The sequence below is a fragment of the Fukomys damarensis genome, unplaced genomic scaffold (genome assembly GCF_012274545.1).
Source record: "Fukomys damarensis isolate Sample0158 unplaced genomic scaffold, DMR_v1.0_HiC HiC_scaffold_2, whole genome shotgun sequence".
Classification (NCBI taxonomy): domain Eukaryota; kingdom Metazoa; phylum Chordata; class Mammalia; order Rodentia; family Bathyergidae; genus Fukomys; species Fukomys damarensis.
The window spans coordinates 32,584,961-32,600,775 of record NW_022900914.1 but is presented as its reverse complement, the minus strand read 5'-3'; the positions used below and the strand labels follow the sequence as shown (position 1 = coordinate 32,600,775).

The following is a 15,815-nucleotide window of genomic DNA, read 5'->3' as shown; positions in this document are numbered from 1 at the left end:
AAAACAAGTGATGCATTTTACCCACAAGCACAGTAGTGATATTTGGTGGAGTCCAAAATCTTTCCATGATCATTTATATTTTATATATATTCACCAAAATGTTATGTATCTTCTTGATATTTAATATATGATATTTATATAGTTTTCTAAACTCTGTAGTGAAAATTCCTCTGAATTTTTAAGGAATAGGGCTACAGGAACATCTGGGTTCACTTGAAGGGAGTAAAGGCTATAGAAATTCACTGTGCTAGGTCTTCAGTCTCTTTGAAGGGCATATGCAGTGTGATAAAAAAATACGGTGACTAAACATATACTACATAAAAAACACACTTCCATTAAGCCCACTCAGAATATTTCCCCTCACTTCAAACACACTTATCCCATTTTTCTTTCTACTTTGTGAAGAAGTTTTGGACATCTTCTGTATCTTTAGTTGTGTTGTCATGGCTGCCTCAATGTCCTGAAGTGACTGAAAACATTTACCTTTCATGGTTATTGTGACTTTGAAAAAGAGCCAGAAGTTTCAAGGTGCCAAGTCCTGTGAATATGGTGGATGAGAATATACTGTTACATTTTTATTGGATAAAAATTGCTGTAAATGTTTTCAATTGATTCAGGAAATAGAAGCATCCAAGAAAAGACACTGATGAAAGAGGACTTCCAGATCTGCTTCAGAAAGTGGCAAGAAAGTGTGTTCAGAGGAAGCAGAGAATACATTGAGAGGGATTAATGACAATGTGTCTCTTACTATAATAAATTTTAAAATTTAAAACAAATTTTTTATTGCATCTCCTATAGTGAACGTGGGATGGTAGCTCAGACATCCCATAACTAACACCCAGTAATCACTTCTGGGAAGCCTACTGAGTGACTGCTTCTTTGATATGGCACCTCTCGGTAATCATTCTCCACAGGATACTGCTCAATTCTTTCAGTGTTTATGGCTGAGTTTTGATTTAATCTTTTATCATGGCACCCAGAAGGAAAATGGTAGTAGCTGAATTAGCTTCTAAGACTCTGAGATGAGGGGCCAGGAATTTAGCTCAGTGGTTCCACCGCCTGCCTTGCAAGCGCAAGGACCCAAGTTTGATCCCCGGTTCCAAAAGGAAAAAAAAAAAAAGATTCTGAGATGAAAGTAAGACACACATGGAATTAAATATTCCTACAAACAGATAGATAATCATTTCCCATTATAAAACAATAAAAAGTAAACTAAGACAACCATTATGGAAATTCCTCAAACAAAACTAACACTAAAAATTTTATTTAATTTTATCCTTTTACCAGCTATTACCCTTTTAGGTATCACCCAAAAAGAATTAAAGACATCATACTACAGCAATATATGCCTGCCCATGTTAATAGCAACACAATTTATAAAAGCTTAATCTTGAAATTTATAAGTTGGGAACTCACTATACAAATACCATGTTCATAAATAATCCATCTCCACAAGCATGCACTGATGTCCTAACTCCATCAGCCATCCCTGTTCAGTAATGGACTTTTTACTCAAGGAAGATATTCCCCTTCTCTCTGCTGAGTTATTTCTCTTTATGGCTGCATGGGCTTTTACTTTACTCAAGAGACTATAATTCATGCTTAAGTTATCCCATATGTGGCCAGAAGAAGTCCCTTTGGGGTGACTCATGTCATTTTAATGTCTCCCTTTATTCCTTGGGTATTCTTATACTTTCTAGCCCAAGAAGATGTTCTGGATTCATCTTGTGCATCCCTGATCCCAGAACTAAAATTAGTTCTGGTCTCTTTATGGGAAACAGTATTTAGAAACACTTTGGGGTATTAGGCATGTCCTTGCTGCTTCTTGGTCATGTCAGTGGACAGAACAAGGAAATGTAAGTGTGTGTGTGTGTATGTGTGTGTATGTGTGTGTGTTGTGTGTGTTTGTGTGTGTGTATGAATACTCATTTTCATATACATTTAGCTAGCTATATTTCTATGAAAATTTTTAATTCAGATGTTTTGGGTCTTTCACTAACACTTACTGAATCAGAATTTTTGGGAAGGCTCATGAGTTTGTATTTTTTTGAAAGTTCAGCCAGGCTTTTGAGCAAAGATGACCAGAGGAGTGATAATGGAGGCAAGGAGGCCAGTTAAGAGGGTATTTAACTATCCAGACACAAGCTGAGAGGGTTTGAACTAGGTTAGAAGTGGTTAAAATGGAGAGGACAAGATCAATTGTGCTGGGGGCTGGCTGGGCAACAGAGACAGAACAGTGGGGAGGGAGCAGGCACTTGATGTTTCCTGCCTGAAAAACCACTGCAGCTTACACCCTTAAACACGTCTTTTATACAATAAGCACTACACGCGTTTATTTAATTGAATTATTGTCTTAATTGTTTTCCTACAGATTATATAAAAATTCAGGTGACATTATGGGAAAAAATAATTATAAAACATGCCAGAACCTCTATCTCTTCCATGGTAGTTTTATGACATGGACTAGAAAGTGAGTTTCATTCAGGAGGAGATGACTTAGGGATTCACTGTCAGCAGGCCAGGCTTTCACACAGATTTACATAGTCCAGCTAAAGTGATTGTGTTCATGTCTACTATGCAAGAAAACAGATCTGGAAGACTTTTTACCAAGAAGTAACATCAGCAATGATATCTTTTGTTCAAAAAAGGAAAAGGAAAAAATATATAGCTAGTCTGCAAGCAAAAGAAGTCATTAAGCTGAGATGACTACCTGCTATCATTACAGCATAAAACTCACTGGAGCATAAGCAAAATACATAAAGTGGTTGTAAGAAGAAAAGTACAGATAAAAGGAAATGACCCTTGGATGTTCCAACTGCTATAACAGAAAGTTTAAAACCAAGATAAAAGTACAATCCAGAGAAAAATATCTTCCCAGTGTTTATACAGTAAAAGCAATTCATCAGTGACTTTCTCAATACTAAATCCACTGGGACCCATTCAGACTTACCTGATTCTACCCTACTGATATACTTGCAAGTCTCCTTCTTGACATCCTCCTTACTTTTGGTTTCCTGGGCATTCTATTCTCCTGGTTCATCTCCAAAACCCCCATGACCATTCCCACCTTGAACAAGCACCTCCTTTTCTGCTGGTGTCTTAAAAGTTGATCTTCTTTGAAGTCCTGACCTGGACCTCTTTTCCTTCTTTCCTATACTCTCTGAGATTTCTCTTGCACTCTACACACACTGTAACTCCCATGGTTCTCTCCTGAGCAAGAGACCCATGTAGATGTATAAACACCCTAGCATGTCACCAACAACTCAAGCTAAATACAGTCATTTATCGCCTTAACAAAGGAGACATATTCTGAGAGCCACCTCATTAGGCAATGTTATCACTGGATGGACATCACAGAGTAAACTCACACAAGGCTAAAACAGCATAGACCAATCATTTGACATGGCTTCTTGATGCATCCAAGAGACTCAATAAACATGTAATGCTTAAGGCTGCTGCCAGCAAGACATGGTATGCTATTTCACAGTACGTATTTTTATGTAAGTAGAAATACACTCCAAAATACCAATAAAAAGTATAATGTAAGGGCCAGGGATTTAGCTCAGCAGCACAGTGCCTGCCTGGTGAGCACAAGGTCCTGAGTTCAATCCCCGGTATAAAAAAAAAAAATTATAGCACATACATAAACCAGTAACAGTCATTAATTATAGTTACCAGGTACTATGTACTATACATCATTGTATAACTATACTTTTATACAACCGGTAGCACAGTAGGTTTGCTTACACCAGTGAAGTCACAAATCCATAAGCAATGAGTTGCACCGCACTAGAACACCGATAGCTATGATATCACTAGGCAATAAGAATCTTTTAGCTCCATTATAATCTTACAGGATCACTGTCATGAATGGGGTCCCTACAGCACATGAATGCTTGTTTGAAGCTGAATCTGTCTTTCCCGATCTTGACCCTGCTCCTCAACTAAATGACCAAGTCAGATGCTTGACCATTACCTTACACCTCTCCTTTCTGCCCTCCCCATTCTGACTAGAGCCATTCAATCACCAGAAATCTAGAATTTCTGTAACATATCAATTCTTTTCCTTGCAACCACAATTATCTTATACCTGCATTATTATTTCAAGTGCCCCCAGACTTCCTCTTCTTCATCCATAATGCACATTTCAGGCAAAGTGTTAAGTCCAGAACTTAAACCTAAAGCTTCTTCTTCTTCCTTCTTCTTCTTCCAGGAAGCCCACCCTGACCATGACCCTCTCCCATGAATAAATCAGATGTACTGCTGAGGCTCTCACATACCTTGGCCTAACCCCAGGTCAGTATCCAGCTGCTCATGCACATTGAGTATGTGCATGACTGCACATCCCTTGAAAAAAGCACATCGTTCACATTTGTGCCCTGACGCCTTGTACTGTGTATACTGCCTAGTAGATACTCAAGAAATTTTGTTGTAGGGCATTTTGGTTCCTCAAGCCTAGGTTTCTTTATAGTTCTATTAAAATTTCAATATTTGTCTTTCTACTGTATACATCAGCCCTTCTCTATCCAATCCAAGCTCATACTTGCATTTAATTAAAGTATCTTTGCCACCTTTTAAAACCTACACAATTACTCAATTTGTTTTTGTCTTTTATGAGAATGATTTTTTTTTTTTGCAAAGCACAGGTCAGATGTATTATATAGTATCCTTCAATATCTTTGGTCTCTTTCTTCATCATTAGCTTGAGGCCAAGAAGTTTTGGCAGAAAAATCTGCTAAGTGATGTTGGAGAGCCCTTGTATGTAAGAGGTGAGCCTATGAAGAGGAGACAGACAAAGGTAGTCCAGGGAGTAAGAGAATACCAAGGGGCCACAACATTAAGGGAAGAACAGAAGGATACAAAACAAAAGGTGATCAACTCTACTCAAGACTCTGAAGAAGGTAAGCAGGATATGGCCCCCACTTAGCCCTGGAAGGCACTGGACAGCTCTGAAGAATCACGGCAGTGGCTGGTGGAAGTAGAAGAGTAAATAAAAGATAAGAAAATGCAGATAGTAGGAGACAACTTAAGAGTCTCAGCACTTTAATTTAGAAAGGGTCATGAAGTCAGCCTTCCCATTTCTTGATGAGGAAACTAAGGCCCATAAAAGTCACACATCTAAATAAAGACAGCCACTGCAGAGTCCAGTCCCATGGGACCCAATCTCCATGTACAAGGCCATGTTCCCTCTGTAGAGAAAGAAGAAAGAATGGGAAGGAATCCTGAAGAAAATGTTCATAAAAATTAAGCAGAAATCCTATATTTTCTCCTAAAATGTAAATCGGCCTTGTCTTGCCCTCTTAAATCTCCTCACTGGTCCCCATAACTTGCAGAATGAGCTTCCTTTAGTGATCTACCTCCAGCCTCCTCTCTGCTTCCTCTCCCACCGTACACTCCTCACTCTCAACTTCACCCTAGCAATACTGAGCAATTTCTCCTGCAGGGCTTCTGCTCTTCTAAGTCCCTGGACCTTGGCATGAGCCACTCCCTCCATGACGGCTCCTCCTTCCCCAATTCCCTTTCGGCCTGCCTGCCACACTGTTCCTCATTCTTCCAAAGTCCCTCTCTTCAACCCTATGAATCTGTCCTTGAACCCCTAGTTCTGCATTTTTGTGGAAGTCTTCTGGGCCAGAAGACTTAAATTTATTTAGAGCTGGCAAGTACTAACTTAGAATCTCTGAACAACCTAAATTTCATTTACTTCTTTCAGGCAGTTCATTGTATTTTCAAAAGTTATTTCAAAAGACCATGTGTTTCCTGCCTGGGTATGGGGAGCACACCTGCAGTCCCAACATTCTGGGAGGCTGAGGCAGAAGAATCAAAAGTTTGAGCCCAAACTGAGCAAATTAGCAATTTAGAAAGACACTGTTTAAATTTAAAAAAAAAAGACCTTGAATTTCTTAAATCAAAAGGGATGCAAATTAAGGTTTCCTTATAATGAATCAAAAAAGTTGAAGCACAAGATATACAAAAGGAATGTTTCATTCATTGTAATGTTCATGGCCATAATTCAGTAAAAAACACTATATCCGATGCCTGTTTTTCATCCTAACCAACAGAGCAGAAGAAAGAAGTCAAATGGAATTGGTGTCAGATTTAAGAGCACTGCAGTAATTGGCCATTATTGCCATTTAAATTTAAAAACAAAAAACAAAATTTCAAATCCTGCCTCTCAGTGTCAGCTCAGAATATTTTCAGTTATCTCCTCACAAAATATGAATAAAATGAATTCTATACAAATATCACCCCTACTTCACACTTTGAAACTTCTAACTAATCTGATATGAAAAATAAAAAACAAAAATACATCAGGCTTTTACAGTGTTTATGTGAAGATGCTAGGCATAGAGACATGCATGGAACTCAAGTCAGGTGGAGAAATGGGTAGTCAACAAATCCATCATGATACAATGGTGCTTTAAGGGAGGAATCTGCACAGTGGTCTGGACACACAGAGAAAGCAGTCAAATAAATAGTCTGGAGCTGTCAGATAAGGCATCAGGAAGAGATGACACTTGCTTTGAGACTGAAAAAAGGGAGACTATTCCAATTAGGTGTCATTTCAGGCAGCCAGCGCTCCCCAGAGACATCTGGGATGGCCTCTTCCTGGGAGAATCGAAAATTCCACAATCTATCATATCACCCACATTTCAAATTTAAGCCCCATCTGTTTGCCTTTTCTTGTCCCGAATGTAAGTATTCCTCATCACTGTCCTTCCCTTCCTTCTCTTCTAGTCCATCTCCTGTCGTAGAGCTGCATTTCTTCCTCAGTCCAGATGTCCTTAGCATATGCTCTTCCTTACAAAAGCCCTTTAAAACATGGTCTCAACTTCCAGGCTTCAGCTGGTTAGACTGGGAAGTTGTCGGAACCCATCCTAGATCAACCGGATTCTCTGATTCAGGTGCTTTTGCAGGACCAAAGCTGAATAGGCACAAGGGACTGAGACAGATTCGGGGGAATAGGGGATACCATGTACAAAATGAATCATTGAATTAAGTGAGTCTGAAGTCAGAAAAAAACAAAGCATACATTATCCAGAGAGTAGCAGAGATGCAATTCCCTGTGATGCATTAGGTCATGACAAGAGAAAGAAACAAGAAAAGACTAGCTGCCTGGCATCTGTGCCATGCTCAACACGTAGCCATACCCCCTGTAATTAAGGTCCAAAAGGTATTTTTGTCACCTTATAATCCCCTCCTTATTTGTGCTTCTTCAAAAAAATTTTTAGTTTCTTGCAACTAATGATTCTTTACTTAAAAGACACCTCATTATTTCTGGGTCTTGTTTTAACTCTTACTTATCCCATCGATTCAAAATGAACACAGAATATCAGTTAAACTAAAAAAGAAGGCTCATGGTTTTAAAATAATTATTTAAAAAGACTGGGGGTATTGCTTAGTGGTAGAACATTTGCCTAGAATACATGAGGCCTTCAGTTCAATCTCCAGCACCACACACAAAATTAGATATTCTCAAGCCTTAGAATAATTCTCTGACCAGTCTCTTTATGTACTACTAGTCCAATGGGAGCTTCTTTCACCTGCAAGAGGTAGAAGCTGCCTGCGGCTCCCTCCCCCAGTGTGATGCGAAAGTGGCAGAAAACAAGTGGAAATTCCCAGGATCCCTCAGCTCTTAGGTAGAGGCCATTGGCTACCTCCCTTCCTTTGGGGGAAGAAAGCAATGAACTAATAAAGGAGCAAAGTCTCCCTCACAATTCCCTTCACTTTCCATGCCATCTCCCCCTTAACTGACTCAGTAAGACCCATCTCCAGCATCAAGGCTAAAGTCTGTAAAACCATGTTTAAAAAGCAAGAACATTTGGGAGTAAGCAAATCCAAAATATAGAATGCAGCTGGCCCCTAAACCAGGAGTCACTAATACTACAGTGGTTCCTCAAAGTTTAAATGGTGCATTTCCACAAATACATAAATCTATACATCCATCATAAGATCTAACATCATCTGTACAAATACAGAACAGCAACCAAGTCTTCTGACTTCTATTACTTCTGGGTTAATCTTTTTAAAGGTTGCTTCTGTTTCTGGATCCCCAAATATGCAGCACTTTTGCTGTAGGCAGAAAGGGCCCTGTGCTCACAGAATTCAATGACGGTAGGAAACCAATATAATTCCACGAAGGAAAAACTTTCTTTTCAATAAGTGTTAGCACACTAGGTAAACACATGCAAAAGAATGCGGTTGGACTCCTACATCATAACATATATTATTATTAACTCAAAATGGATCATCTAAATGCAAGCACTAAAAATCCTAAAACTTTTGAAGAAAACACATGGATGAATATTTATAATCTTGGATTATGTGATGATTTTTCTAAGGTACAACTTCAAAATAACAGGAACAAAAAATAAATAAACTGGACATCATCAAAATGTAAAACTTTCATGCTTCAAAGGGAATCTTTAAGAAAGTAACATAACTCATTGAATGGGAGAAAACATTTTAAGTAATATATTACATAAAAGGCACATTTAGAATAAAGAATTCTTACAATAATGAAAAGATAAATCACTTCAAAAAATGGGAAAGTATTTGAATACACATTTCTCCAAAGAATATTTACAAATGACAATAAGTTCATAACAAGATGATCAATATCATTAATCATTGGGAAAATGCAAGTTAAAATTACAATGAGATACCATTTAACAAACAATATGATGGCTGTAATTTTAAAAAGCAACAATAACATAACGAGTATTAGCAATGATGTGTAGGAATTGGAATTCTCATACACTGCTGACGGTACTATAAAATGGCGTGGCTTTGGAAGACAGTTTGGCAATTCACCAAAAAGCTCTACATAGAGTTACCATATCACTCAGCAATTCTACTCTAAGAGATTAGAAAATATCTGCCCACTCAGACTTTGGAAGCACTCTTCCACTGCCCAGGGGGACAGGCTCAGCGTCTCCCTAATTTGTTCTAGCTATTTCCTGATGGTTCTTTCTGGACAAGAAGAAACACTGGGCTAGGTGCCAACCCAATGAAAGAAATAGACTCTGTTAATTTAAGAATTAATAACTTTAAGTGTCATAGAAACATACATGCATTATTATGAGACTATTTCACTAGCTTGTAATGTATTTCAGTTGAAAAACACTGGTCTATTGAGCTTGAAATATACAAATGCAGTCCTTAAAATCTTGCTGTTGAAAATGTGGACTGCGGATAGCAGCAATAACTCCTGTAAGCTAGTTGGAACTGTGTGATGTTAGGCTTCACTCTAGACCCAATGTCATAGAATCTGCATTTTAGCAGGTTCCCAGGTGGCTCCTCTGCACAGTGATATTTGATAAATGTTTGCTCTCAAAAACCACACGTGACAAAGTCAAGTTAACTTACAAAAAGAGTCAGGCTGCTGAAGGAAAGTGGACCACTGGCTAAGGATTACTTTTCAGATGCCTCTAGCCTACTGTGAAACAAGTCAGCCCCAGAAATGAAGCCCGTAAGTCTGCCTTCCCATATACAGCTGCCCTTTCTTTTCTTGGTGGCAAAAATGTCACTTCTATTACAAAGGTTTTCAGATCCACATCACCGAGGATTGAAGAGGCCCTTGGATAGCCCTGCTTAGAAATGCAGCCATGAACCATTTTTCACTGTAATCTATCTATAAAATCATTGGTGTTGGCGAGGCTCATATAATTCATTTTTAAAATAATGTCATTCAGCCGGGGATTTAGCTCAGTGGTGCCACCGCCTGCCTCACAAGTGCAAGGTCCTGAGTTTGATCCCCAGTACAAAAAATAAATTAAATAATGTCATTCAGAGCAGTGTTTGAAAGAAATGACCCATTATATGGCAACCATATTTTTGAAATTAAAAAATGGTCATATTCTTAAGTTAAAACTTGATATTTATGATGTGATAAGAAAAAATGTACCCATGACAATAGATGAAAAGAATATTTGTGATTGTCCTGGGAAATCTAGGACATATGGAATCAAAACCCAAAGGCCTTAATGACCCAGATGAGAACTGTGATGACCCTGACCTTTCCCTCTCTGTATGTATAGGAAAATCTGGACACACCGAGTTCTTTCCCACCCTGGCTCCTCTCTACCCACTCTCTCCTCTGCCACCACATCTGCACCTGTCTGTCCCTTATCACCCTTCAGGTCCCAGATAATCTGGAAATCTCATTTAAGGTCCTTCACACAGGAAGTCCAACCGATCCACCTCCTCCCAGCATCATTCTCTTCTTGGCACTACCATATCTACCTTGTTTCCTTTCTTAATCTCTGGTGGGAGGAACTTTGTCATGTTCGCAGCTGCAGCCCCCCTACCCGGCACATTTTATAGGTAACATGAGCTGGGCGTGGTGGCTCACGCCTGTAGTCCCTGCACTCGGGAGGCTGAGGCAGGAGGATCACTGCGAGTTCGAGACCAGCCTGGGCTACATAGTGAGTTCCAGGTCAGTCTCAACTACATAGTGAGACCCTGTCTCAAAAAAACAAAACAAAACAAAAATCTATAGGTAACATGAGTATTTGATGAATAAACCAATGAGAAAGAATAAAATATATCCAACCTTCATTTACTTCATCCTCTTGCCGGTGTATAGAATAAGTAAGGTCCAAGGGACAGTGGGAGGTTCCCATTGAATGGCTTTACTTAAACGTAGTTCCCTTCGCCAGGGATTTAGCTCAGTGGTTCCGGCCACTGCTTCGCAAGTGCAAGGACCTGAGTTCAATCCCCAGTACTAAAAAAAAAAAAAAAAAAAAAAAAAAAAAAACGTAGTTCCCTCTCTAACCCATACCTGTAAAATGAGATTCTCTCTCAGAGTGAGAAAAGAGAAATTCACTGAGAAAACATATACATAAAGTGCCTGGCAGGGAGCAGGCACTCAATATGGACTGAATTCTTCATAGCTACCTCCATGTTTCCTTTGTTCAACTAATCAAGGGATTATATAGTCATATCTTCAGGTCTGCATGTATACCTGCTTATCCAATGATCCAGGATCAACCACGGCTAATAGATGGCTCTCTTCAAATTCAACTGTATTTGCAGCACCACATTACTTCAGCCATGTCAGAATTCTGGCTTCTAAATTTTTTAACTTAAATACCTCCAGTCGATTATTGATGTTCCTAAAGTGAACCTGAATATGATTCTAATTCTAGACTGAGTTCTAGCAATCTGCTTAAAGCACCCTTGAATAAAGCACAAGTCTTACAGACCAACAGATGATAGACAGAGTTACAAAGAGAAGAAACACTGAGTTCTGGTTGGGACGTGCTCGGTAGTAGGAAGCATGGTGACTGAGAAAAATAAGCAGTACAAAACAGCGAAGCAACAGCTTTGGGTTTTGGAATCAATGGACTGGAATTCCAGCTCCTACTCTAGTCTTCCAGATGTGGACGATGGGCAAGGCCTTAGCCTCTCTTTGCCTTAGCTGCCTCAACAGTAGGCTGGGTCAGCCCCACTACTTCCCTCGCAGGGTGGTTGAAAGAACAGATGAGACCAATCTGAATACACATTTAGCTCTGATTCTGGTATTCAAGAAATGTTATCTGTGCTTGTATAAAGATTAATTCCCAGCATCAAAGAGCTCACATACACTTACAAATGAAAATATTCAGAATGAGAGAAAAGCACTAGAAACATGTAAGTGAGCAGCACTAGTCACAGAAGAACCAAAACTTCAGGAGTACTTGTCTGAGGATGGTAAAAGATCTCAAGGCAAAAGTGGGACAGAAGCAGGGAGGTCTTGGGGCTGGGGATGTAGCTCAGTGGTTCCGCCACCTGCCTTGCAAGCACTAAGTCCTGAGGTTGATCCCCAGTACAAAAAAAAAAAAAAGAGGGAGGCCTTGTAGGATATAGATACAAATAGATCCCTGTAATGGGAACCTTGAATTTAATGTCCATAGTAACCTATATACCTGTAAACCACATTTTATAAGTAAGAAGTTATTTTACTGATGAGAAAGTTGCCCAATTGGTAGCAGACCTAGGCTGAACAGAGGGAGAAGGCAGAAGGGAAAGATACATCATGAAGGCAGGGAAGAAAAACAATTGTATTATATGGTAAATGGGAAACAATTTATGATTTTTTAAATGGAAAATAAGGGTAGAATGGTAAGTTAAAGCCTGAGAAAATGGAAAGGTAAAGAGTCTGGACTTTTGCTTGTACAAAATGTGGAATCATTGTTTTCTTTTTGGTGTATAGATGTTTAATCAAATATAAGTACTAAGGGCTAGGTATTTAGCTCAGCACACCACACCTGCCTCACAAGCACAAGGTCCTGAGTTTGATCCCCGGTAGGAGAAAAAACATACATATATATACACACACACACACACATATATATATATATATGTATGTACTACTACTACAAATACGAACATTTATTAAGTGCCAACTAATACATATAATAATTGCAACAACTCTGCAATTTAGATATTGTCACCCCCATCTCACGAGCAAAACTGTGAGAGGTCACACATGCTCTAGTAAATGGCATTTGGGTTTGTACTCTCATGAATGTGATGTCAAAGTCAGTGTTCTTTCCCCTAAAGCAGTAGCGTAGATAAACCTGTCTTGCAATAGAGAGCCAAAAAATAGGAAACAAAACAGAAACAAAGAACTCTCCAAAAGCAATGGAGAGACTCAGATGAGGACATAAAGGTCTCAACTGGAACCACTGTAAAAATGGAAGGGAGGTGAAAGAGAGCGAATGTGTTCATGACCTTTTCATTCACTTACTCCCTCGCTACACCACATTCTGCTACTTAAAGGAGAAACCAAGTTAGTATCTAGTCCTTATTATTGTATTGTATTCAAACCATGATATTAGTCCTGTTCTTAGCTCAATAGCAAACGCTGCTTTAGGTATTTATTTGTCCCATTACAATGTTATTGGGGCTAAAATACAGCATCATTCTCTAATCTGTTATGTGTATTGAAAGGCAATCATTCAAGAGAATAAAACCAAGCTTCCACATCTAATAAATTATATTATGCCCCACATACCAATATTTTTAAAAATCTGACTTAAATATACAGCGAGTCAAGGAGAGAGGGTGCATATGCTGAGCTTTATGAGCACTGCCAAATCCTACAGCACTGCTAAGGTTCACCATGCTCTCATAGTGTGCTATCAATATTTGTTGGGCTGCTTCCTAGCTAATACTCTAGATAAAGCTACACAAACGGCAAAGCAGTAGGAAATGTATGCACATGAACGTGTCTTTCAAAAGAATGCAAAAGGTAAGGACAAAGTGGACAATTACTTGGACTATCTCATTCGACAGAATCAAAAGGTAGAAGTATTAATATTCATGTAGTGATTTAAAAAAGTGTTTTTGCATTAAGACCTTAGCTATAGTCTTTCCCTTCCAAGGACAAACTTCAGTATTTCAGGTGAAAAACAGCAGTATACTGGAATATGGAGAAATGAATTGAAATGGATAAAGATAAAATATTGTGTATTGTGGTTTGTACCCTCTCTTTACCATATACAATATAACATAAAGGATAATAACAGCATAAAAATTCCAATTTTATAGGTTTTAATTACATAAAAACCTGTGATTTGTGTTTTTTAACCCACTGAACTTAATTTTATTTCCACTTTGCAAAGATACACACGGAGGTTAGAGAACTCTGCTCACCTGTACACACTCAGACCCAAAGAAATATTGTGGAGAATTTAGCAATAAATGTCCTTTTTCTGAAATTAGGATATTATTTCACTACTCACCACAACCATCTTAACAAATAGATCAGAAAATAAATTGGCTTTTTTCTCTTCATCAATTAGGGCTCTCTGCAAACCTAGTTATGCACAGGACTTCACGCGCCTCTTCTTCAATCTCAATGTTTAACCACCCAAGCAAGGTGTCAGCACACAGCCCAGTAGCCCAGATGCTTGTCATAACAATGGTTTTACTGCAACTCCACCCTTTCCCACCTTCAGTTCCAACAGTTCATTTAATTTTTTCCTCTATTAGAGAAAGAATTCTGATTAAGAGTTCAAATCCTCAAAGTAGTTCAGTGAGCTGTCATGTTAATATCATTTAACCCCAGGGAATTTTCTGTTTAACTGCCACTCTCTCCCTTCCCCCAAAGGACTACATCTTATTTTGATGTTGTAATGGAAAGTACTGCATTAAGACAGTGCAAAAACACAGTGAGTTTAAATTTTTAAACATCTAAACTTTTCATGAGTCACTATTAATCATTTGCACCTGTGACTTTACTAACCAACCTGGGAATTAGAGAAGTAAAATCTGTTAAGACAGAACTAAATAAGGATGCCCCAGTCACAACCATTACCATATTATGGAGGGGAAGAAAATGGAATGTGATGTGAAGATTATATATATATATATCCCCACTGAGAAATTAGGGCTATTGACATTACACCACTTAATCCCTTATTTCATTATGAAAGGCAAACTTAGAGCAAAAGTGGTAATATTCTAAAAATGCGATAGAAGTTGCTCTGCATCAATGAAACACACAAGTTTACAAGGTATAAATATTGTCTCCATCAGTTGTAGTCCATCCCGAGCAAGTCATATATATATATCCCCACTGAGAAATTAGGGCTATTGACATTACACCACTTAATCCCTTATTTCATTATGAAAGGCAAACTTAGAGCAAAAGTGGTAATATTCTAAAAATGCGATAGAAGTTGCTCTGCATCAATGAAACACACAAGTTTACAAGGTATAAATATTGTCTCCATCAGTTGTAGTCCATCCCGAGCAAGTCATCTTCCCCTTGAGTGGAGGCTCCCACACCATGGAAATCTTAACTGCCTAGAGCAGAAAAGGATTCTCCGTGAACGGCATCTGGACCACATCTTGTTTGGTTAAGCAAGAAGCTGAGAAGAGCTGCGGGGAAATATGCCTGGTCCAGATATGACAGAATAGGACCAAGAATCAAAATATGTCCCCTTCAGTGTCAGGGGGAGGGCCCCTAACATGGCTGTTCATCCAGTGGAGTTCCCTCATTCTATGGACCTTCTGCCGCTAGTTGTTGACTATTCTGCGGGCTGGCTGGTAGGATTTTATACTCCAGCAGCTGCCAGCTTTTATAACCTCAGTGAGGCTTTAGAAGCAACCATTTAGCATGTAAATGTGCTTTTAGCATTAAAACATTGCCAAGTGAAATATTAGAGAAGAAACTCTTCACCCACTCCAGAAATTTCTCAGGTCCAAAGCATTTGGGTAATCCCCAGTACAAAAAAAAAAAAAAAAAAAAAAAAAAAAATCCTCTTGCTTGGTGAGAAACCTACTGAGAAGACTCCCGAAGATGATACCCACAGTCTATCCTACCATTTACCTAGAGGAGGTAGAAGTGTCTGATAGTTATCCAGTCCTTCCACTTGTAGCAGGAATGAACACCAAAAGGCATCAGAACGCACAACTCCGTGAAGATTTAGAAGCCTTCCGGAGGGATAAACAGAAAAGACACTTCACCCTCCCCACCTGCACCCCCCAAACACACACACACACACCCCGCACACACTGTTTCCGATTCAGCCCACAGCCCGCAGCCGTTCCTTAATTCCATGCGGCTCCAGAGAGAATCCTTTATTCCATGGGGCTCCAGGATCTGACCCTGGGAAAGCCCGGCTGGTCATTCTTCTTCCCACCCTTTCATCCTCCACACCCAACCTTCCCGGCGCCCCACTTCACCCGCTTACCTGATAATGTCGTCGTTGTGTCCCAAGAAGAATTTCTGGCTGTGTTCGCGGGTGTTGTACACCACCCCAACCCCAGCCACAAAGTAGACCACCTCCTTGCCGGCCGTGTAGTACAGGTTGTTGCGGCACTGG

The 15,815-nt window shown here is 39.2% G+C and overlaps 1 protein-coding gene across 1 annotated transcript in view; it reads right to left on the bottom strand.

Moving 5' to 3' along the window:
• Window positions 1-15,815, bottom strand: part of Eml6 (EMAP like 6) — a 251,167-nt gene that overhangs the window by 233,928 nt on the left and 1,424 nt on the right. The window contains exon 2 of the mRNA XM_010615906.2: window positions 15,684-15,811. Coding sequence (XP_010614208.1) covers window positions 15,684-15,811 — 128 coding nt within the window. The remainder of the gene's footprint in view (window positions 1-15,683; window positions 15,812-15,815) is intronic.